General features: G+C 43.9%; 1 protein-coding gene, 1 non-coding gene and 1 pseudogene across 2 annotated transcripts in view; all 3 read right to left on the bottom strand.

Moving 5' to 3' along the window:
- LOC113598046 (uncharacterized) overlaps positions 1 to 23091 on the bottom strand; it is a 41063-nt gene that overhangs the window by 12583 nt on the left and 5389 nt on the right. The window contains exons 5-8 of the mRNA XM_053225081.1: positions 21041 to 21175; positions 2575 to 2707; positions 1965 to 2147; positions 363 to 480 (exon numbers count right to left, since the gene is read on the bottom strand). Of these exons, the coding sequence (XP_053081056.1) occupies positions 2698 to 2707; positions 21041 to 21175 (145 nt within the window). The 3' untranslated portion in view covers positions 363 to 480; positions 1965 to 2147; positions 2575 to 2697. The remainder of the gene's footprint in view (positions 1 to 362; positions 481 to 1964; positions 2148 to 2574; positions 2708 to 21040; positions 21176 to 23091) is intronic.
- Positions 16036 to 16120, bottom strand: LOC113602104 (uncharacterized; annotated as a pseudogene).
- LOC113597308 (small nucleolar RNA SNORD116) lies at positions 20697 to 20790 on the bottom strand. The gene has a single exon (XR_003418090.1). It is a non-coding gene; the product is annotated as a small nucleolar RNA SNORD116 (small nucleolar RNA).

Below are 23091 nucleotides of genomic sequence, written 5' to 3'. Positions count from 1 at the left end.
AAGATTTTATATGAAACTGAGTTCTTAGTCCATGTTGATCTGCTAGCATAGAATAAAATTAGGGAAAAATGAGAAGCATACATATCCATCTGTATCATGTACAACACAAGAGGTTTACTATACATAAGTATATATAATACTATCTTTCGAGTAAGATCTTCTGATATTATTTAATAGAAGAAGCATACAAATTCTGGGGGCGGGGGGAAGTACACAGAATCCTCAGATGACCAAGGTTATAAAGGCCTCACATTGTTTGTATTAACAGATTCTCAAAATCATTTGTAATTTTGTTTGCTAAAGATAAATCATAGAATGTAAATAATAATAAATAATAAATTTTATTAAACATGCAATGTTACCTCTGGAGTGCACTATTCTGATTATTCCCATAGAAGTGAGCTGGTAACAAGTAACAAAATCAGTAGTTCATTGGAGCAGTAATAGGAATTCCATCCAATTCCACTATCACCTCTAAATCTATAAAAAATATACAGGGAAATTAGAAACTTTGACAAACAAAACCACCATAATTGGAAATTTATTAATAACAAATTATAAAAAATAAACTATAGTCACGTGACTATCTATGTAACAACAAAATTTATGCTCAGTACTTGAAACAGGGAAGCATTGAAGGTCATAAGACCTTGGTCTCAAAGTTTCCCCAAATGGCCTCCATCAGCATCAGGCATTAAAACTAAGATGTCCCCCCATCTTGCACTGTTGGTAGGAATGCAAACTGGTGCAGCCACTCTGGAAAACAGTGTGGAGGTTCCTCAAAAAATTAAAAATAGACCTACTCTATGACCCAGCAATAGCACTGCTAGGAATTTACCCAAGGGATACAGGAGTACTGATGCATAGGGGCACTTGTACCCCAATGTTTATAGCAGCACTCTCAACAATAGCCAAATTGTGGAAAGAGCCTAAATGTCTATCAACTGATGAATGGATAAAGAAATTGTGGTTTATATACACAATGGAGTACTATGTGGCAATGAGAAAGAATGAAATATGGCCCTTTGTAGCAATGTGGATGGAACTGGAGAGTGTTATGCTAAGCGAAATAAGCCATACAGAGAAAGACAGATACCATATGTTTTCACTTTTATGTGGATCCTGAGAAACTTAACAGAAAACCATGGGGAGGGGAAGGAAAAAAAACGAAAAAAAAAAAGAGGTTAGAGTGGGAGAGAGAGCCAAAGCATAAGAAACTCTTAAAAACTGAGAACTGGGGCGCCTGGGTGGCTCAGTCGGTTAAGCGTCCGACCTCGGCTCAGGTCACGATCTCACGGTCTGTGAGTTTGAGCCCCCCGTCGGGCTCTGGGCTGATGGCTCAGAGCCTGGATCCTGCTTCCAATTCTGTGTCTCCCTCTCTCTCTGCCCCACTCCTGTTCATGCTCTGTCTCTCTCTGTCTCAAAAATAAATAAACGTTAAAAAAAAAAAACAACTGAGAACTGAGGGTTGATGGGGGGGTGGGAGGGAGGGTAGTGTAGGTGATGGGTATTGAAGAGGGTATCTTTTGGGATGAGCACTGGGTGTTGCATGGAAACTAATTTGACAATAAATTTCATATAATAATAAAAAAAGAGACCAAAAACCCCCAAAAAACCCAAAAATAAATAAATAATAAAATTGGATGTTCCCTTCAATGTTAACTATGAAGCTTACTAACAAAATATGAATATTAGGCAGTAAAATCTACCTAAAACACCAAGAATTAAAAATGTAATCATTTTATAATTAAAAATGTTTAGTGCAGCATCTACTTAGGTCCACAGCCCAAATGTCTATTAGGGTGACAGAGGGAAAAATGTGCTGCAATTCTTGTGATTTCATCAGCAAGGAGATTAAAACATGCTTTAAGAAGTTTTGACAAATATAAACTACTCTTCAATTTACACATTTCTTTTACTTAAAACATAAATCAGTAAACACACATATCCTTTACGTTAATTACCTAGTTGGTCTCAATCAACTTCTCCTCACTCTGAAGATTTTGGCATGTAAGAAAAATGTGTGAATGGCTCAAGGGTAGGCATAACCACTGGTCTCTCTCCTCACATTCTGGTTCTCCAGGGTCTGGTTACTATGAATATATGGATGCTGCCAGCCAGGCACTCAAAGAGTTGTCATGTTATTCCTAAATCAGAAATTGGTAGATCTCTGTATAGTTCATTATCCTTAATGTATGCAATCAGGATAGAATTCAATTACTATAGGCCTATTAGTAACACCAGCTGACCAAACTGAACCCCTTCCACATTTTTGCCTAGTATGGTGTCTTGTGCTGGACTTCAGTTCACAGAAGTGACTTTCTCACTCATTTTGTTCAGATTCCAATTAGAATCATTGTTCCAGGCACACTTAAAAAAAATCTTGATCCTGACATATATGACAGACATTGAGTACCCCAGATTATTTCACCCCAAGACACACTAAACCATAGTATTTAATCATGGAGACCAGTCATCACAGTTAATGATCTGGGCACAGGCAGAGTCATAACGTAATAGGAGTGTTACAGTGTATTGAGAGAAGTGTCAATATCTTCAGGACAAAATGCTTACTGGTGGTAGAATTCCTACTGGTTCTTGAGGATGAGATGGTAGAATTATTCCCAATACTTTGTTCCTTGTCACATCGCAAGAGGAAGGAGATACTTTTTATTCATATGAAACCAAGGTTTTGGTTCACATTAACCTGTGGGAATAGAGTAAAAATATGGAAATATTAGAAGTATACATGTCCATTTGTCAACCGTGGAAAAGACTGGATGGTTCATCATGTACCTGCATGTAAAATATACTAATTGATTACTCTACTAGGATTTTTCTGATATTATTAGAAATGAGACAGAAGCCTCAGATGGCTCAGCAAGTTATTAAACCTCACATTTGTTGGATTCATAGAGTTTTTGCAAAACCAATTACATTATTGATAGTTAAAAAGTGTTTTTAAAGGAGTGCACTTGCTGCAATGAGCACGGGGTGTTGTGTAGAAGTGTTGAATCACTATATTGTACACCTGAAACTAATATTACACCATATATTATCTAACCTAGATTTAAATCAAAAGTTAAAAATAAAAATGATTCATGAAGAATAAATTTATTAAAAATTGCAATGTTAACCCTGGAGATCAGTGTTCTGAACATTTCCAGAAGAGGAAATTTGTACAAGTAACAACATCAGCAATTCAAATGGTGTGGCAGGAACAATTTCAAGCAATTCCAATGTAATTTCCAACCTATTATGCTTGGAGTAAATTGTGGAAGTTGAAAATAAAAACTTCCTAATTGAAAGTTTACTATTAACAGGTTACAAGGAATTAACCATAGATATGCACGTGACAACCTACATTACAAGAAAATTATAGTCACTCCTGAAGCAGAAGTCATCTTTTATTTAGAAGATACTGAGGTCAATGTTTCGCCAATTATTCCCCTTAGGATCATTCATTATAACTATAATCCATCTTTATTTTTTAAATTTAAATTCAGGTTAGTTAACATATAATGTAGTATTGGTTTCAGTAGAATTCAGTGATTCATCACTTGCATATAACACCCAGTGCTTATCCCAAGTGCCTTTCTTAATGCTCATCATCCATTTAGCCCATTCCACCACCCAACCCCCTCCAGCAACTCTACGTTTGTTCTCTGTATTCAAGGGTTTCTTATGGTTTGTCTCCCTCTCTGTTTTTATCTTATTTTTTCTTCTTTTCCCCATGTTCATCTGTTGTGTTTCTTAATTTCCACATATGAGTGAAATCATATATTTACCTCTGACTTATTTCACTTAGCATAATACACTCTAGTTCCATCCATGATGTTTCATTTGGCAAGATTTCATTATTTTTGATCACTGAGCAATATTCCATTACACACACACACACACACACACACACACACACACACACACCTTTATATGTTCATAAGTCTATGGATATTTGAGCTCTTTCCATAATTCGGCTATTGTGGACAGAGTTGCTATAAACATTGGGGTGTATGGGCCCCTTCAAATCAGCATTTTTGTATCCTTGGCATAAATATGTGGTAGTGCAATTGCTAGTTTGTAGGGTAGTTCTATTTTTTGAATGTTTTAAAATTTATTTTGAGAGGGGGGAGAAGCAGAGAGAGAGGGAAAGAGAGAATTCCAAGCAGGCTCCATGTTGTCTGTATAGATCCTGATACAGGGCTTGATATTATGAACTGTGGGATGATGACCTGAGCCGAAACCAAGAGTCCTGAGCCACCCAGGTGCTCTGGGGTAGTTCTATTTTTAATTTTTAAAAGAACCTCCATACTATTTTCCAGAGTGGCTGCGCCAGTTTGCATTCTCACCAACAGTGCAAAATTTTCCCTTTTCTCTGACTCCTCGCTATCATCTGCTATTTTCTGAGTTTGTTTTAGCCATTCTGACAGGTGTGAGGTGCTATCTCATTTTGGTTTTGATTTGTATTTCCTTGATGATGAGTGATGTTGAGCACCTTTCCACGTGTCTGTTAGCCATCTGGATGTCTTCTTTGGAAAAGTGTCTATTCATGTCTTCTGCCCATTTCTTCACTGGATTATTTGGGGGTTTGGAGGCTGATGAGTGTGATAAGCTCTTTACAGATTTTGGATACTAACCATTTATCTGATAGGTATTTGTAAATATCTTCTCCCATTCCATCACTTGGCTTTTAGTTTTGTTGACTGCTTTGTAGTGCAGAAGCTTTTATCTTTATGAGGTCCCATTGTTGATTTTTGGTTTTGTTTTCCTTGCCTATGAAGATATGGATAGTAAGATGTTGCTGTGGCTGAGGTCAAAGAGGTTTCTGCCAGTTTTCTCCTCTAGGATTTTGATGGTTTCCTATCTTACATTTAGGTCTTTCATCCATTTTGAGCTTATTTTTGTGTATGTGTAAGAAAGTGGTCCAGTTTCTTCTGCATGTATCTGCCCAGTTTTCCCAGCACCATTCATTGAAGAGACTTTTTTCCACTGGATATTCTTTCCTGCTTTGTTGAAGTTGGCCATACATTTGTGAGTCCATTTGTAGGTTCTCTGTTCCTTTGATCTATGTCTGTTTTTGTTCCAGTACCATGCTGTCCTGATGATTACAGCTTATGGTTTGCCTCCATATTGTGATGCCTCCAGCTTTGGTTTTCTTTTTCAACATTACTTTGGCTCTTTGGGGTCCTTTCTGGTTCCATACAAATTTTAGAATTGTTTGTTCCAGCTGTGAAGAATGCTGATGTTATTTTAACAGGGATTGCATTAAATGTGTAGATTGCTTTGGGTAGTATAGATATTTTAACAATATTTGTTCTTCCCATTCCTGAGCAAAGAATGTGTTTCCATTTCTTTGTGTCTTCTTCAATCCTTTCATAAGCTTTCTATAGTTTTCAGCATATATATCCTTTACCTCTTTGTTTGGTTTATTCCTAGATATTTTATGGCTTTGGTGCAATTGTAAATGGGATCAATTCCTTGATTACTCTTTATGCGGCTTCATTATTGGTGTGTAGAAATGCAATGGATTTCTGTATTGGATTTATATCCTGTGACTTCATTGAATTCGTGTATCAGTTCTAGCAGTTTTTTGGAGTCTTTTGGGTCTTCCACATAGAATGTCATGTCAACTATGAAGAGTGAAAGTTGGACTTCTTCTTTGCCAATTTGGAAGCCTTTTATTTCTTTTTGTTGTCTGATTGATGAGACTGGGGCTTCCAGTACTATCTTGAACCACAGTGGTGAGAGTGGACATCCTTATTGTGTTCTTGACCTTAGGGGAAAAGCTCTCAGTTTTTTCTATTTGAGGATGATATTAGCTGTGGATCTATAATCCACATTTAAATACATATAAAATTGGCTGGGGAAATATTAGCAAATGAGATCTACCTTGAATACCAAGAACTGGAAATTAATTATTTCATGATTTTAAAATGTTTTATGTAGCATCTACCTGAATGCTTTACTCTAATGTCTAGAAAATTGCCTCCTGGCTGATAGCAAAAAACAACTATTCCACTTCCTGTGACTGCAACATCAATCAAATTAAAACACTCTAAAACATTCACAGGAATAAAACCAACTTTAAAATTACCAATTGTTTATTTTATTTAATAGATAAATGCCAAATAAGAGTCATAAATTCTTCAAATAAGCTATCTAATTGACATCAATAGACTGCTTCTTATTAAGCATATTGTAGCATCTAAGTAAATAGCATGAATGTCCTACATAGGCACAACCATTTTCCACTGAGATAATTACTCATGTGCTTGTTTTACATGGTCTGTTTAGTATGAGTATATGGATGCTACCTGTGAAACAAAGAGAATTTTATCATTTTACCCAACAATTAGATATTTATAGACAACTATAATTAACTGCAATTAACTTTGCTTAATATGTAGTCAGGTTAGCTTTCAAGTACCCTGTTGGTACTACTACCTGACCAGCTGAATTCTTTACACAGTTTTAGCCTTGCATGGTCCCTATTCTGGAGCTCAGCTCATAGAAGTGACTTGTTATTCATTTTCTTCAGATGTATATAAGATCCACTTTTTTTTTGAAGTCTTTATTGATATGGGCATATTTATAAAATAGATCTTTAGAATAGATATGTGACAGACACTCAAGAACTCAGGATTCTATCACCCTGAGAAATGCTTACCCAGCCCCATGGCTGACCAGAGTAGCCAGTATTATTGGAGTGTTACTGAAGTATTATGATTCCCTAAGAGAAATGTCAGCACTTTCAGGACAAAATGATTACTGATGTTAGAATTCCCACTGGCCCTTGAGGATGGGAGGCAGAATTATTCCCAACAGTTTCTCTCATGTCATACATCAAGGAGAAGGATTAAACTCATATATATGAAACCTAGTTTTTGGCCCACACCTACTTTGGTTAAAAAGTATAAATGTGGAAAGATGAATGGCATATATGACCATTTGTCAAAGTTGCATTAGGCAGGAGTACTCACTATGTACCTTTCTGTAAAAATACACTAATTTATTATTACTATAGGATATTTCTGGTTATTCAAAGTAGAAGAAAGAGTAAAATCTGAAAAATAAAGGAGACTGAAACTTCACATATTCCCACAATTATTAATGCTAATAATAGTTTGTATTAACCAACTATACACTAATTGAATTAAATTTGGGTTACTTAAAAAATAATAAGACAACAGAGATACATAAATTTGCTACAAGTTTGGCGTTAAAATTAGGAGTATATTGTTTTTTCCCTTCCCAGATAAGGAATCACTTCAAAATCAGCACTTCATTGGTGCAGTGATGAGATTCCATGGAATTCTGATACTACACTCTATCTACAAAGTATATAGGAAGTTAGAGAAGTTGCAAAACAAAATTTTCCTAATGGAATATTTAGTTATAAAAAATTATAAGAATTCTTCATGGATATTCATTGGGCCATCTGATGACAATTGTTATGCTCACAATTTTGATCTCAACAGTACAGAAATAATTTTTTCTAAGATATTTGCCTAAAAATTTCCCCAGTAAATTCACTGAGAAATGATTTATTATAACTATGGTGTTTGTCTACACACATTAGAAACCCATTTATAATAAATGAAAGAGGCTAATGTAATTCATGTAAGAATACAAGACTTTAAAATATAACTGTCTCACATATAAAAATGTTTAATCTACCATGTAGTTGAAGCCATCACTCAAAAGTATATGAAATTTCTTGCTTAGATCATAGAAAAAAACAAAGAAAACAATATGTAATCAACTGTTCCAATCCTAGTATGTGGGTTGACAACGAAATTAAAATATACTGTGAGGATTCAACATAGAGTGCCTACTCTTGAAACACACATTGTTTTACTTAATAGAAAATGATAAGTAAAATTTCATAATATCTTTGGATTTTGACAATCTAAGCTCACTAAAGACACCCATCATCACTCAGAAGTTTCTAGCAGCTCAAACATGTGAATAACTTAAATGTAGTCACAAACATTTCTCATGGGACTCATTATTTATGTGGTGGTTCCCCAGGGTCTACTTATGACACATGTGTAAACACTGGCAGTCAAGTACACAAAGAGTAGTTATATCATCCCACAGTTGGTTATATACATCTTTTTACAACTCATTTCCTCTAGAATATGCCAGCATGTTTGTTTTACAATACCATAGCATTTTTTAAAATAACATTTGCTGACCAAACTGAATTCCTTTCCACATTTTTACTCAGCATGATTCATGGACTAGACCTCAGCTCATAAAATTAATTTTTGTTACTCACTTTGTTCATATTCCAACAAAATCCATTTGTGGAGTCATCATTTATCCAGGCACACTTATAAAAGGGAACATTATAATGAGATACATGGCATGCACTAAGAATTCAGGATTCTGTTATACTAAGAGACATTGATCAACACTAAATTAATCATGGAGACCAGAATCACTGGTGACCACATTTCTAAGTAGACTAACCAGAGGCTCATTGTCACTGAAGTGTTACAATACCCTGAGAGGTATTCCAGTATCTTCACGACAAAATGCTTACCGATGTGAGAATTCCCACTGGCCCTTGAGGATGTTTTGGCCTAACTATGCCTGAAGTGCTTCTTCATGTCATATATTATATGAAACCCATCTCTGTCCACCTTGAACTATATAGTAATAAAGTGTATATATATACATATATACATATATATATGTATATATAGGAGAATAATGACTATTTTTCAACCAAGCAAAAGATGGTAAGATTCACTGTTTACCTAAATTTAAATTTAACTTTATTAATTAATTTGCTTGGATAGTTTTAAATACTATATTAAGAAGAAAAGAGAAAAAAATTCTGGAAATAAAAAAAGACAGCATGAATGGCTCACCAGATTATTAATGCTTCACAGTATAAATAGAATGAGAACATAAAATAAACATATACCAATAAAAGATTAAAACAAGGATTTAGTTGTCTAACAAGTATTTAAAATTAGTGATGATAAACATGTTCATATTATAACTAAAAAATATGTGGAACAAAATAAAATTAAGCCAATGTCACATAACTAATAAGAATCTTAAAAAAGAGAGAGAGAAACTTTATAAATGAAAATGATATAAAAATCTCAGGATAGTCTCATTATTAGTCTTGACATAAGAGGAATATATTAAGTGAACTTAATATGAATCAATAGATTTTATTCAATCTTGAAAAAAAAAGAAAATAATCTAAAAACACTTGGGGTATCGGGGTGGTTCAGTTGGTTAAGTATCTGACTTCGGCTCAGGTCATGATCTCACAGTTTGTGGGTTCAAGCCCCATGTCAGGCTGTGTCCTGTCAGCTCAGAGCCTGGAGCCTGCTTCATATTCTGTGTCTCCCTCTCTCTCTGCCTGTCACCCACTCATTCTCTCTCTCATTCTTTCTCTCTCTCTCTCTCTCTCTCTGTCTCTGTCTCAAAAGTAAATAAACGTTCTAAAAAATTTTTTAAAAAACTTATAAAATCACAGTGCAGAACATGGTGGTGTAGTAGGGGGACCCAAATCTAGTCTCATCACTTGAACAGAGCTAGATCAACATCAAATCATATTGGACACCTAAAAAATTGATTTAAGGATTAAGAGAACATTCTGCACAATTTTAGGGAGACAATGTGGCAGGTATATGGTGCAGAGAAGGGAATTGGGGAAGAGAAAAGGTGTGGTGCTGTAGAAGGGTAGGAGCCATTTTTGCAGAGAGGAGAAGGAAACAGAGTGAGAGAGAGCAATGCATTGAGTTTTCACAAGAAAAGCACTCCCTCAAAACCATTGATGGGGGAATAGTGAAAAACTGACTATTACAAGCTTTTATAAACAGTGGAACTCAATTTCTGAGTTCTTCAAAGTCTGCACCATTTGCTGGAGTGTATCCAGGCTGGTTGTGGTTTTCCTGGGGAGAAAAAAGGGGAAGCCCAGGAGTGGATATCAGACAGTGTGGTGTGGGGATCCCTTTGGTTGAACTGAGGGAGAAAGTTACCCTTCTTGGAGAGCATTTGAAAGAGGGTATAATGCCTCTCCAAGGACAAAAGACTTGGCTGGTGCCTTTAAGTGACCATTCAACCACAGGGTACACAGGTGTGTGCAGAGGGCAGATAAAGTGGCTGCAGCTTTTTACTGTGTTTCACCATAAGCTCCAGGTACCTGTGTGGCCATGCAATGGATTTTCTGAGACAGAACAGTGCCAAGCACAGTGCTGTAGGGATCTCCTCTGGAGGGTAGAGTGGGTCCATGTCTTTCTGGGTCCCATGCCTTTCTGGGTCCCAGATTGGGGTGTTGAACCCTACCACTGCAAGCAAGGAGGATATCTGCAGAGGACTGACCAGTCGGGAAGAGTAGCTAAAACACATCAGCAGAGCGCACACAGCATGCACCAGAAACACTTCCTGAACTGACAGGCACTGGACAGTGTATAAGCCATTTTTAATATAGCAGTGCTCTCAGGTGCAGGAAACATAACAAGCATTAAAAACATGCAGACACAGAAATTTATAAAAAAATGACAAGACAGAGAAATTCTCCCCCAAAAGAAAGGTCAAGAAAAAAACACATCCAGGGACTTGCTCAAAACAGATGTAAGTGATAAATCTGAATAATAATTTATTTATTTTATTTATTAAACAATTAATGTTTATTTTTGAGAGAGAAAGAGAAAGACAGAGTGTGAGTGTGGGAGGGACAGATAGAGAGGAAGACATAGAATTCAAAGCAGGCTCCAGGCTCTGAGCTGTCAGCACAGAGCCTGATGTGGGGCTTGAACCCATGAACCACAAGATCATGACATGAGCTGAAGTTGGACACTTAACCGACTGAGCCACCAAGGTGCCCCAAATCTGAACAATAATTTAGAACAACAGTCATAAGACTGCTAGCTTGGCTTGAAAAAAACATAGAGGGCACCAGAGAGTCACTTGTTACAGATATCAAAGACCTAACAACTAGTCAGGAAGAAATAAAAATTGCTAAAACTGAGATGCAAAACAAACTGAATAAAGCGACGATGAGGATTGAAGAAGCAAAAGACAGAATAGGTGATATGGAAGATACAATTATGGAAAATAATGAAGCTGGAAAGAGAGGGAATGGAAATTATTAGGTCACAAAGGGAGAATTAGAGAATTAGGTGATTCCATGAAATGAGATGATATCCATATCATAGGAGTCCCACAAGAAGAAGAGTGGGAAAAAGGGGCAGAAGTTTTATTTGAACAAATTATTGCTGAGAAGTTCCCTAATCTGAGGAAAGATACAGGCATTCAAGTCCAAGAGTCACAGAGAATTCCCATCAAAATTAACAGAAACAGGTCAACACTATGATATATCATAGAGAAACTTGCAAAATACAAAGATAAAGAGAATTCTGAGAGCAGTTAGGGACAAAAAGTTCCTTAATCTATAAAGGTAAACACCTAAGGTTACCAGCAGACCTATCTACTGAAACTTCGCAGGTCAGAAGGGAGTGGCAGGAAATATTCAATGTACTGAATAGAAAAATTATGCAGCCAAGTATTTTTTACCTAGCAAGGCTGTCATTCAGAATAGGAGTGGTAAAGACTTTCCCAGACAAATGAAAACTAAAGGAGTTTGTGATCACTGAAGCAGCCCTGCAAGATATTTTAAGGAAGATTCTCAGTGGAGAAAAAAAAAGACCAAGGCAACAGAGACAATAAAGAACAAGAGAAAAGCACCAGAAACACCAACTTTATGGGCAACACAATGGCACCAGCTTCATCCTTCAATAACCATTCTGAATGTAGATGGACTAAATGCTCTAGTCAAAAGACATAAAGTTTCAGAATGGATAAAAAACCAAGGTCCATCTATATTGTACCTGAAAGAGACTCATTTTAGACCTGAAGACATCTGCAGATTGAAAGTAAGGGGATGGAGAACCATGTATCATACTAATGGATGTCAAAAGAAATCATAGTAGCCATACTTATATCAGACAAACTAGACTTTAAAACAAAGACTGTAAAAAAGACAGTCTCTTTAACAAATGGTGCTGGGAGAACTGGACAGCAACATGCAGAAGGTTGAAACTAGATCACTTTCTCACACCATTCACAAAAATAAACTCAAAATGGATAAAGGACCTGAATGTGAGACAGGAAACCATCAAAACCTTAGAGGAGAAAGCAGGAAAAGACCTCTCTGACCTCAGCCATAGCAATCTCTTACTCGACACATCCCCAAAGGCAAGGGAATTAAAAGCAAAAGTGAATTACTGGGACCTTATGAAGATAAAAAGCTTCTGCACAGCAAAGGAAACAACCAACAAAACTAAAAGGCAACCAACAGAATGGGAAAAGATATTTGCAAATGACATATTGGACAAAGGGCTAGTATCCAAAATCTATAAAGAGCTCACCAAACTCCACACCCGAAAAACAAATAACCCGGTGAAGAAATGGGCAGAAAACATGAACAGACACTTCTCTAAAGAAGACATCCAGATGACCAACAGGCACATGAAAAGATGTTCAACGTCGCTCCTTATCAGGGAAATACAAATCAAAACCACACTCAGATATCACCTCACGCCAGTCAGAGTGGCCAAAATGAACAAATCAGGAGACTATAGATGCTGGCGAGGATGTGGAGAAACGGGAACCCTCTTGCACTGTTGGTGGGAATGCAAATTGGTGCAGCCGCTCTGGAAAGCAGTGTGGAGGTTCCTCAGAAAATTAAAAAGAGACCTACCCTATGACCCAGCAATAGCACTGCTAGGAATTTACCCAAGGGATACAGGAGTACTGATGCATAGGGGCACTTGTACCCCAATGTTTATAGCAGCACTCTCAACAATAGCCAAATTATGGAAAGAGCCTAAATGTCCATCAAGTGATGAATGGATAAAGAAATTGTGGTTTATATACACAATGGAGTACTACATGGCAATGAGAAAGAATGAAATATGGCCTTTTGTAGCAACGTGGATGGAACTGGAGAGTGTGATGCTAAGTGAAATAAGCCATACAGAGAAAGACAGATACCATATGGTTTCACTCTTATGTGGATCCTGAGAAACTTAACAGAAACCCATGGGGGAGGGATAGGAAAAAAAAAAAAGAGGTTAGAGTGGGAGAGAGCCAAAGCATAAGAGACTGTTAAAAACTGAGAACAAACTGAGGGTTGATGGGGGGGGGGGTGGGAGGGAGGGGAGGGTGGGTGATGGGTATTGAGGAGGGCACCTTTTGGGAAGAGCACTGGGTGTTGTATGGAAACCAATTTGACAATAAATTCCATATATTGAAAAAAATAAAATAAATAAAACAAAGACTGTAACAAGAGATGAACAAGGGCATTATACCATAATTAAGGGGTCTATCCATCAATATCTCACAGTTGTAAATATTTATGCCCCCAACTGGAAATACCCAGATATATAAATTGGTTAATAATAAACATAAAAACCCATTTATAATAATAATACCATAATAGTAGAATACATTAATATCTCACTTATAGCAATGAACAGATCATCTAAGTAGAAAATAAAGAAGGAAACAATGGCTTTGAATGACATACTGGACAATATGGTCTTAACAGATACATTCAGAAATTTCATCCTAAAGCAGAATACACATTCTTCTTTTTTTTAAAAAAAATTAACCTTTATTTATTATTGAGAGACAGAGCATGAGTATGGGAGGGGCAGAGAGAGGGGGAAACACAGAAACTGAAGCAGGCTCTAGGTTCTGACCTGTCAGAACAGAGCCTGATACAGGGATTGAATTCACAATCTGTGAGACCATGACCTGAGCCGAAGTCAGATACCCAACTGACTGAGCCACCCAGGCATCCCTTGAATACATATTCTTCTGGAGTACACATGGAACATTCTCAAGAATAGATCACATACTGGGTCACAAATCAGCCCTCAACAGGTACGAAAAGATCAAGATCACATCATACATATTTTCAGATCACAACACTATGAAAGTTGAAATCATTCACAAGAAAAAATTTGGAAAGCCCTCAAATATATGGAGGTTAAAGAGCAGCATACTAAAAATGAATGGGTTAACTAAGAAATTAAAGAATAAATAAAAAATACATGGAAAGCAAATGAAAATGAAAACACGACAGTCCAAACCCTTTGTGATGTATCAAAGTCAGTCTTAAGAAGAAAGTACATTGCAATCAGGCCTATCTCAAGAAGCAAGAAAGATCCCAAATATACAACTTAACATTATGCCTAAAGGAGCGAGGAAAGGAGCAGCAAATAAAGTCCAAAGCCAGCAGAAGGAAATAATAAATATTAGATCAGAAATAAATGATATAGAAAGAAAAAGCAGTAGAATCGATCAATGAAAGTAAAAGCTGGTTTTTTGAAAGAATAAAATTTATAAGCCCTTAGCCAGAATTATCATAAAGAAAAGAGAGAGGACCCAAATAGATAAAATCACGAAGGAAAGAGAGATCACAACTAACACACAGAAATACAGTTATAAGAGAATACCATGAAAAAATTATATGCCAATCAACTAGACAATCTGGAAGAAAGGGAAAAATTCCTAGACACTCACACACTACCAAAACTCAAACAGGAAGAAATATATAATTTGAACAGTCCCATAACCAGCAAATAAATGGAATCAGTTATCAAAAATCTCCCAAGAAACAGAAGTCCAGGGCCAGATGGCTTCCCAGAGGAATTCTACCAACCATTTAAAGAAGAGTTAATATGTACTCTTCTCAAACTGTTCCAAAAAAAAATGGGGGGAAAGCTTCCAAACTCATTCTATTAAGTCAACATTAACTTGATTCCAAAACCAGAAAGCGACTCCACATAAAAGGAGAATTATGGGCTAATATCCCTGATGAACATGGATGCAAAAATTCTCAACAAGATACTAGCAAAAAAAAATTCAACAGTACATTAAAAGAATTATTCACCATGATCAAGTGGAATTATTCACCATGATCAAATAGGATTAGGTCTCTCATGCCCCTATTCCATGAGCCATTCTCATGGCAATGGTTTCCCTGCTTTCCATGAGGTGGTGCCCACTGCCTTCCAGCAGAAAATCCCTTCCCTTAGGGAAGTGGATTGGGATGGCTACACAAACGAAACCCAACTCTCCCCAAAACACCTTCAGCCCCACACCAATGGGAGGCAGGTGGTGGGGAGGGAAAGGACATTTGTTCACAGAATCAACCTGCCTGTTGGATCACAGCCAGGCACCATGAAAGCAACCACCTGCTGGTGTCATCTACACCCACAATGAAACAATTCACACCCCAAGATAATAAGCATCCTGCGTGATCGTCATTGAACCTACATCAGGGATCCTTATCTATTATGGGCCTCCCATCAGGGAAAATCTGGGACAGTGGAAGAATCACCCACCCATCCTTCCCTGAGAAGCCATACAGAAACCTTCCTGAGAAGTGTCTAGCCATATCCATCTCTGCCTCAGACTGATAACATCACCCCTGGCCATAGCCCCATGATGTCACTCCCATGTCCCTGTAACCATGATCATGGCCACCTCCTATAGGACCCTCTCTCCCAAAAGGTTCAGTCAGCTTAGTTGGTGTCAACCTCCCAAGACCCAAAGCTCCCTGAGTCTGCCCAACTGACACAAGAAGCTACCTGTCCTAATCTCAGGGAGAAGCTGTGAAGGGGGAGTTGTCTGGGATTGGCCTCATACCCTTCTCTTATCTATATAAACCTTCTGAGCCCTTAAAAGGACAAGGAAATAAAGCAGTGGGGATAGGCCCTCAATGGCTTAAAGGCAGCCCAAATGCGGGCTAGTGGGTAAGCTGAACTGTCATATGTACCCTCACCAGCTCCTCTAAGGGGTGCCAGATGTGTGCACTCTGATGGCCCTGGTTCCCCCAGATAATCCCTTACAGATGGGAGCAGGGTCTCCCCCTGCCAATGAGCCTTTCCTGCCTAAAGGGGGCCACTTGCATACATTATACACACTCGCAGCTGCCACCAAAGCTAATGAACGGCATGTGTCCCTCCTGTGTGTTCACTGTCAGACTCACATGCTAGACATCAGTTTCAATGAGGGTGATGGTAAGGATTCCTCACTTATTTTGTTCAAATGTCCAAAGGATGCATATCATCATCAATCCAAGCACATTTAAGGGCATTGAACATTTAACATTGCTGGACTCCACCCAAGGACAGCTGAGGAGTTCAAACATGTTGGCCCTTGGGGGAACCCCAGGGCCAAGCCCCCGGGGAACAAGAGGAGTCAGGCCCAGGAATGGGTAGGCAGCTTGGTGTGCCCTGGAAAGAAAACCAGTAGGATTTGGCAGAGAAGCACTGCTTAACACCACGATGACTGTGCCCACATGACCACACAAAACATGCCCTGTGCCTACTGGGGAGTCATGGCTGGCTGGCATCACATTTTACACAGTATAGGCCTAGCTGACTATCCATGATATCTGCATCCTGCTTATTCCACCTGGGAAGTGATGAGAAGAGACAACACAAGCTTCAGAAAGTCACACAGGTCCATAGGCATCCAGGGGAGTGACACCCACTGGGACCACTCTCTCTATCTCTCCCTATGATTCGTGGGCTCCTTCCATGCATGTGGGGCACATGTCCAAACATGGATGTATCCAGGCATGGGTTTGGGCTGATGCACCAATCCCGGGCAAAAGTGCTGTGCATAGAATCTATTCCTATCCTCACACACCACATATCGGCTCCCGAACCCAATACCCAAGGCCCAATGTGGACCATGTCTACCTTGTCCTCCCATGGGATGTTCCCCAGACCAGAGCCCCTCTACCCAAAAGCAACTCCCCTCCAAGGAAGTACCTAGCAACTTGCATAACCAAACAGGAAACATTTAAATAGCTTCAGGGCAGAAAACCAGTCAGCTCTTTCCCCCAATCTGAAATTTTTCATGCCACCATTTTAAGAGCCTTTCTCATGGCACTGAACTCCCCAATTTCCACTTCCCCACTGCCTTCCAGTGGAAAATCCCTACTTTAAGGGAACTGGATAGGGACTGGCAACACAAACTAAACAATTGTCTCATCAAAACACTTTCAAATCCATGTCAATGGTAGGCACGTGGGGGGAGAGGGGAAGAGTGGAGGAAAAGACATATGTCCACAGAATCAACACACTACTCAAACCACAACTGGGAACCATGAAGATGATCACATCCTGGTGCGTATACCCACTGTGAAACACTGTACACCCCAAGATAACAGGAAGCCTGCATTATTTTCACTGAACACACACTAGAGATCCATGTCTATTACAGGCATCCAGCCATGGAATGCCTGGGACAGAGGCAATTCACACAACATTCCTAATAGAGGAGCAATATAGGTATTTCTTACCCAGATGTGTCTAGCAGTCTCCATATATGCCAAAGTCTAATTGAATCACCACCAACAATAGCCCTGTAATATAAATCCCATATCCCTGTAACCATCAAGATGGCTAACTCCTTCAGGAACCTCTTTCAGAAAATGTGCAGGCTTCCAAAATACCCTCTGTGAGAAAAAAAACAAAACAAAACACTACACTTGCCCAACCAAAAGCCAGTGTAAAACTCGACTGAACCCAGGGCTCATTCCACACAGGGAACTGACATGGCCACAGGAAGCAGGTTTGGGAGCCCCAACCTGGAAGGAAACATGCAAAACCTTAGCTTCTTGGTCCACAGGAGGCTGCTCATGCCTACACCACAGGTCCCGCTAGCACTCTCCTCAAAATTGACTCCTACATTGGGGGCAGGATCCTTCAGCTAAGACAGCCACCAACACTTTGGCCTTTGCAGGGATCCAGCCCGTGGCATGCGATGTGGGCTCTGTCCTGCCAATAAGTAACATCAGCATGGCCCACACAGAGCTCAAGGGCTGCAGCCCCACAGGCGAGGCACAATGATAGGAGAACACATCTCCTTCACAAGGAAATGCGGACCTTCTCCAAGTTCCTGGTACGGCTGGGGCAGTGAACCTCTCGGGAGATTACTCAGGTACCCGTCCTGCTGGTAGGGTCCCAGGAGAGACGTCTCCACCCCACCCAACAAGATGTGACACACCTGTGTCTGAGTCCAACGGACTGTCCCAGAGTAACACTTGCACCTCGCCAGATCCCTGCGTGAAGAGAAAAGATCTCCAAAGTAAAGTTTGACTGAGACACCTGGAGCAAAACCAGCCAGATATACGTTTTCAGCTAGCCCCAGTTTCAGGCATGAAGAACACCACCACTGACCACCATTCCATGGGAACACAGATGCCAGGAGCACACACAAGTCAGGGACCTCTGCTCCATACATATGCAACCTGAATACCTGAGAAGGCACCTGAGAAGGCACCTGAGAAGGGTGGAGAAATCGCATTCACGTGTGAGAAACATACCCAGGTGCTCAGCTTGCCACACCAGGAAAAACGAATTTGTGACTACACCTTGCGTCTGCCTGTCCTGTCCCTCTGTCCCTTTGGGCTCCTTCAGATGGGCAAGATGCCACGTATACAGGGCACTATGTGAGCAGGTGCATGTGCCTGTCTGTGAGTTTGGGTGTGTGTGTGTTTGTGTGTGTGAGTGTACGGGTTGTGTCTGAGTCTGTTCAGTGGTGTGGTTGAGAGAGGGTGTTTTTGCTCATCTAGGGAGGTCTCCATGCATGCAAGAGCTTACTCGGTGTGCAAATCCATAACTTGATGTCCTGCCACAAAACAGCACAAGACATATTTCCTTGCAAATCAGAGTTCACCTTTGATCTCTAGGGGTGGCTGAAACTGGCCAGTGATTCCCTCTCTTAAAGCACTGTTGCCAAGCATAGCACACCAGTATCTACACCCCTCCTCTCCTGCCGCTGGTAACCATGACAACGTGGACTGTGGAGGCCAGCAAGCCATCACACTGGAAGCACACTTGAATGAACCTCAGCAGTCAGTGGAAAACCGAAACATCCCAAAGTAAGGCTGGCAAACCTCCGGTGCGAGCAACTAGGCAGAAGCCTAGGCATAGCCACGTGAGGCGGCCAAAGGATTATAGGCCAGGTGCCCATACTTATTCATTTTGACAAAACACCCTCTGCAGCAACGAAGCACATGCCTTCCCCACCAAATGTCAGTATACAACCCCAATGAAACCAGGGTGCAATCCCAGCCAGAGAACCGGCATGGCCAAGGCCAATGGACTTCAGGGCCTAGAGCTGTGAAGAAACGAGAAATCTATTGGCTGCCTGGTCCAGAGCAGCCTGATCAAGCCTACATGGATAGTCTCTTCAGCACTTCCAAAAAACAGACCCACACATTGGGGGCACAATTCTTCAGTGAGAAAAACCACCAATGCATTGGTCTTTGAAAGGACCCAGGCTATGGCATAAGACGTGCGCCCTCTGCCTACGACCAGGAAAGTGGAATGGCCCTCACAAAGCTCAAGTGCTGCAGCCCCACAGGTGAGAGGTACACTGCACCTGTTGGAAGATAACATGTCTTCTTCACAGGTGGGGGGACCTCTCCGAAGATTCCAATCCAGCAGGGGCATTGCGCCTAGCATCACACAACATAAGCCCCCAGTGTGCTGGTAGGTTCCTGCAGAAAAATGCCCACTCCACCTAAAAGTATGGGAGACACCTGTGCCCAAGTTCAACAGAAACTCCCAGAATAACAGTATCATGTCAGCAGCATTATAACAAAGGAGACATTGTCACAAAGGCAGGACTGACCAGAGATAGGTCTTCATCCAATGCCACACTTACACTCATGAAGAACACCACCAATGAACGCAGATCTTTAAGGCACAAAGGGAAAGGAGAGCACACAGCAGAAGGACTACAGTACAAAAATCATGCACACAAGGGCCGGGACATTGAGCCACGGTTTGCCATCCACATCAAAAGGCAGATATAAATCAGGAAACCAGGAAGGAACTGGGAACAAAATGTGACACTAGGGAAGAGAAGGCAGATAGAATCACCAAGAATGTGGGACTCTGCTTTCCCTATCATTAGTATCCAGGCTAAGGGCAGAACAAAGACATGATGGGAACCGGAGGCATTAAGAAGTGTAGTCATACACACATTGTGGAGAAAACTGAAAGAGATCCCAAGAAGTAAGCAACAACAAGAGGGTCTAAAGACATGTCGAAACAACCGAGACGTAAGCTGCTCCACGTATGAGACGGAGAAAAAGGGCTCGCCCAGGGATCGCCGCAGGTTAAGACTGGGGATGACAGGCAACCCACGGCCTGCCAGCCTTGCCACGCTCGGCCCCTCAACACACACCGCCGCGCGCTTAGGCCCGCACAGCCGTCCGGGCCCTCGCAGGCCCCAGCCCTCGACTCCCAAGGGCCGGTGCCACAAGACACGCCGTTGAAGCCCTAGGCCTTGGGGGACCAGCTGCCCCACTCGACCCCAGTCGCCAGCCACCGCCCGCAGGCCCTGCCAGCCAGGTCCCTGCCCGCGGCTCCCAGGGCCCGTGCCACAGACACGCCTTTGAAGTCCTAGGCCTTGGGCACCAGCTGCCCCACTCGACCTCAGAGGCCGCTCATTGCCCTCAGGCCCTGCGAGCCGTGGAAAGCCTGCTAGGGCGGGGAAACGGCTCCCTGGCCCGGAGACACCCCGCGAGCCTCTCCCGGGCGCAGGCCGTGGGTGCTGGTGCTTGAAGCAGTGTGGCCAATGGGAGGCCTGCTGTCCCTGACGCTTACCTTCCCTGGGGCGGACAACGTGCTGGACCTCAGTTTCGATGAGAACGACGGGAGGGAGTTCTCACTCATTTTGTTCAGCTTTTCCAAGGAATGCTGTTGAGGGAGTCATCATCGATCCGAGCACATTCAGGGCCGCCTGGCCGGCTGACCCAGGCGGGCCGGCTGGCTCAGCGGGGCAAGCCGAGGGACTCAGGGTCCTCCCGGTGCCCGGGCCGTGCAGAGCCGCGCCACTGAGCCGGAGGAACGGACAGGCCCCTCTGGGAGCAAAACCCCACACGCCCAGCGGGCCACCTGCACTGGCGGCCTCTCGGGCAGCCCCGGGAGAGCCTAAAGCCAGGGGCACTAGCTGACACCCAGGGAAGGCTTACCGTCCGGACGCTCCCGTCAGCAAGGTGCCCGTTCCGGGCCACACTTCTTCCGGCCGTACCGCAAACCGCAGGCACTCGGGGGCCAGGGAGGCCTTCTTCTCTCGGCCGACCGCGAGCCTGGCGTGGCCACTGCACCTGAGAAAGGGGGAGCAATCGCCCGCGGGCGTGACCAAGCTACCCAGGGGCTCCGCTCGCCACGCCGGGCAGAACGAGTCCGTGACTACGCCTTGCGTCTGTCTGCCTGTCCTGTCCCTCGGCCCCTTGGGGCTGCCTGCGGACGGGCAACAAGCCACGGGCGCAGGGCACTGTGGGAGCAGGAGCGCGTGCCTCTTCGTGCGCACGGAGGGTCGTGTGTGCTGGGAGGCTGGGCTAGGGGGTGTAGGGGGCTGCTGAGCCGGGCGGCCTGGGTGGTCCCTGCAAGGGCACGCGTGCCTGGTGCGCAGGCCCTGGCCCCGGCGTCGCGCCAGGCGACGGCCCAGGCCCGGTGGCCTTGCACCCCAGGGGGCCGCGCTGGACGCCTCGGGGCCACTGACGTTGGCCAGGCTTTCCCCCTCCCAAACACTCTCTGGCCACGCGGTGCCCACCGACCTCCACACGCATCCGTCCCCGCCGCTGCCCACCCATTCCACGTGCACCGTGGAAGCCAGCACTGGATGGAACCTCAGGGGTCCCAGGAAAACCCAAAAGCTGCCCACAGGGAGTCTGGCCGCCCTGGCCCGCAGGCTACGGGGCAGAGGACGAGGCAGAGCCCTCCCAGGCGGCCACGGGACAAACGGTGCCCCCACCTCTCCCCTCTGCCAGAAGGGCCGGGGCGGCTAGGCTGCACGGGCCCGGCCCCCAACTAACGCCGGCGCCAAAGCCCACCGAGCCGCGCGCGCGTTCTCAACCAGGGTGGCGGCGAGGCCACGGCCCCTGGGCGCCAGGGCCCCGGCCCGCGAGGGAACGAGCATTCCCTGGGCGGCCCGCTCCGTGGGAGTGTGTTCCCACCTGCATGGAAATTCCCTCCCGCGAACTCTGCCAAATGGACCCCGCCGCCGACGGCCGGAAGCTGCAGGGAGGGCAGCCGCAGACAGGCTTTGACCTTTGCAAGGTTGCGGCCCGCGGCAGGCGACGCACGTGGCCCCCGCCCACGGCCCAGGAACACCAGCGTGGCCCTCACAGGGGACACAAGGGCTGCAGCCCCGCAGGCCAGGGCCACAGCGGGAGGAGATCACGTCGCCCTCGCAAGGGGAGACGGACCTCTGCCAAGCGGCCCGCGGGGCCGCGGCACCGCGCCTGGCCTCAGGGCTCGCAGACCCGCGCCTGCCTGCCAGGTCACCGCAGAGGAATCTGCGGCCCACCCGAGAGGACGGGAGACACACTGTGCCCGACTCCAAGGGACAGTCCCTCCCGGGGTGTCACTTTCGCCCCACCAGCTCCGTGCCCGAGGAGACAATGCCTCCGTGGCAGGCCCTGCCCGGGGCGGGGGGGGGGGGGGGGTAGCTTCTTTGGCCGGGGCCCCGTGGAAAGCCCCTGTTGAAAGGCCACCACCCCTGGGCGCCCTTCCTCCGGAGACCAGAGGCCAGGAGGACCCTGAGGAGGGGGACCGCCGTGCCACACCGGTGCACCCTGAAGCCGGCCCTGGGAGCCCCTAGCTGTGCCATCGACGGGAGGAGGCCGCAGGCCTCCGCGTAACCCACGACTGACGTGGGAACGCAACGAGGCACCAGGGCTGAGCAGGCCCGGGCACTGCCCCAGGGCGCGGTCCCCTCCGGACCGTGCCATTACCGTTCTGGCCTTCGGCCGGCACGGCATGCCGACTTCACCCTGGGCCCGAAGCGCCGGCGCCACTCGCCGCCTCGTGTGGCCGCCGGGCAGGGCCGGTGTTTCCAACCTGGCCGGTGCCGCAGCCCGGCCTCTTGCCTTGGCCCAGGAGGCCGAGCCAGGGGCCGCTCCACGTAGGTCAGTGAGAGAAAGGGCTCGTCCAGGGATGGCCGCCGCCTCGGGCTGGGGCTCCCGCGCCCCCCACGGCCTGCCAGCCTTGCCACGCTCGGCCCCTCAACACACACCGC

Source organism: Acinonyx jubatus, chromosome B3, assembly GCF_027475565.1.
Source record: "Acinonyx jubatus isolate Ajub_Pintada_27869175 chromosome B3, VMU_Ajub_asm_v1.0, whole genome shotgun sequence".
NCBI classification, from domain to species: Eukaryota; Metazoa; Chordata; class Mammalia; order Carnivora; family Felidae; genus Acinonyx; species Acinonyx jubatus.
This window is presented reverse-complemented; position numbering and strand designations above follow the sequence as displayed.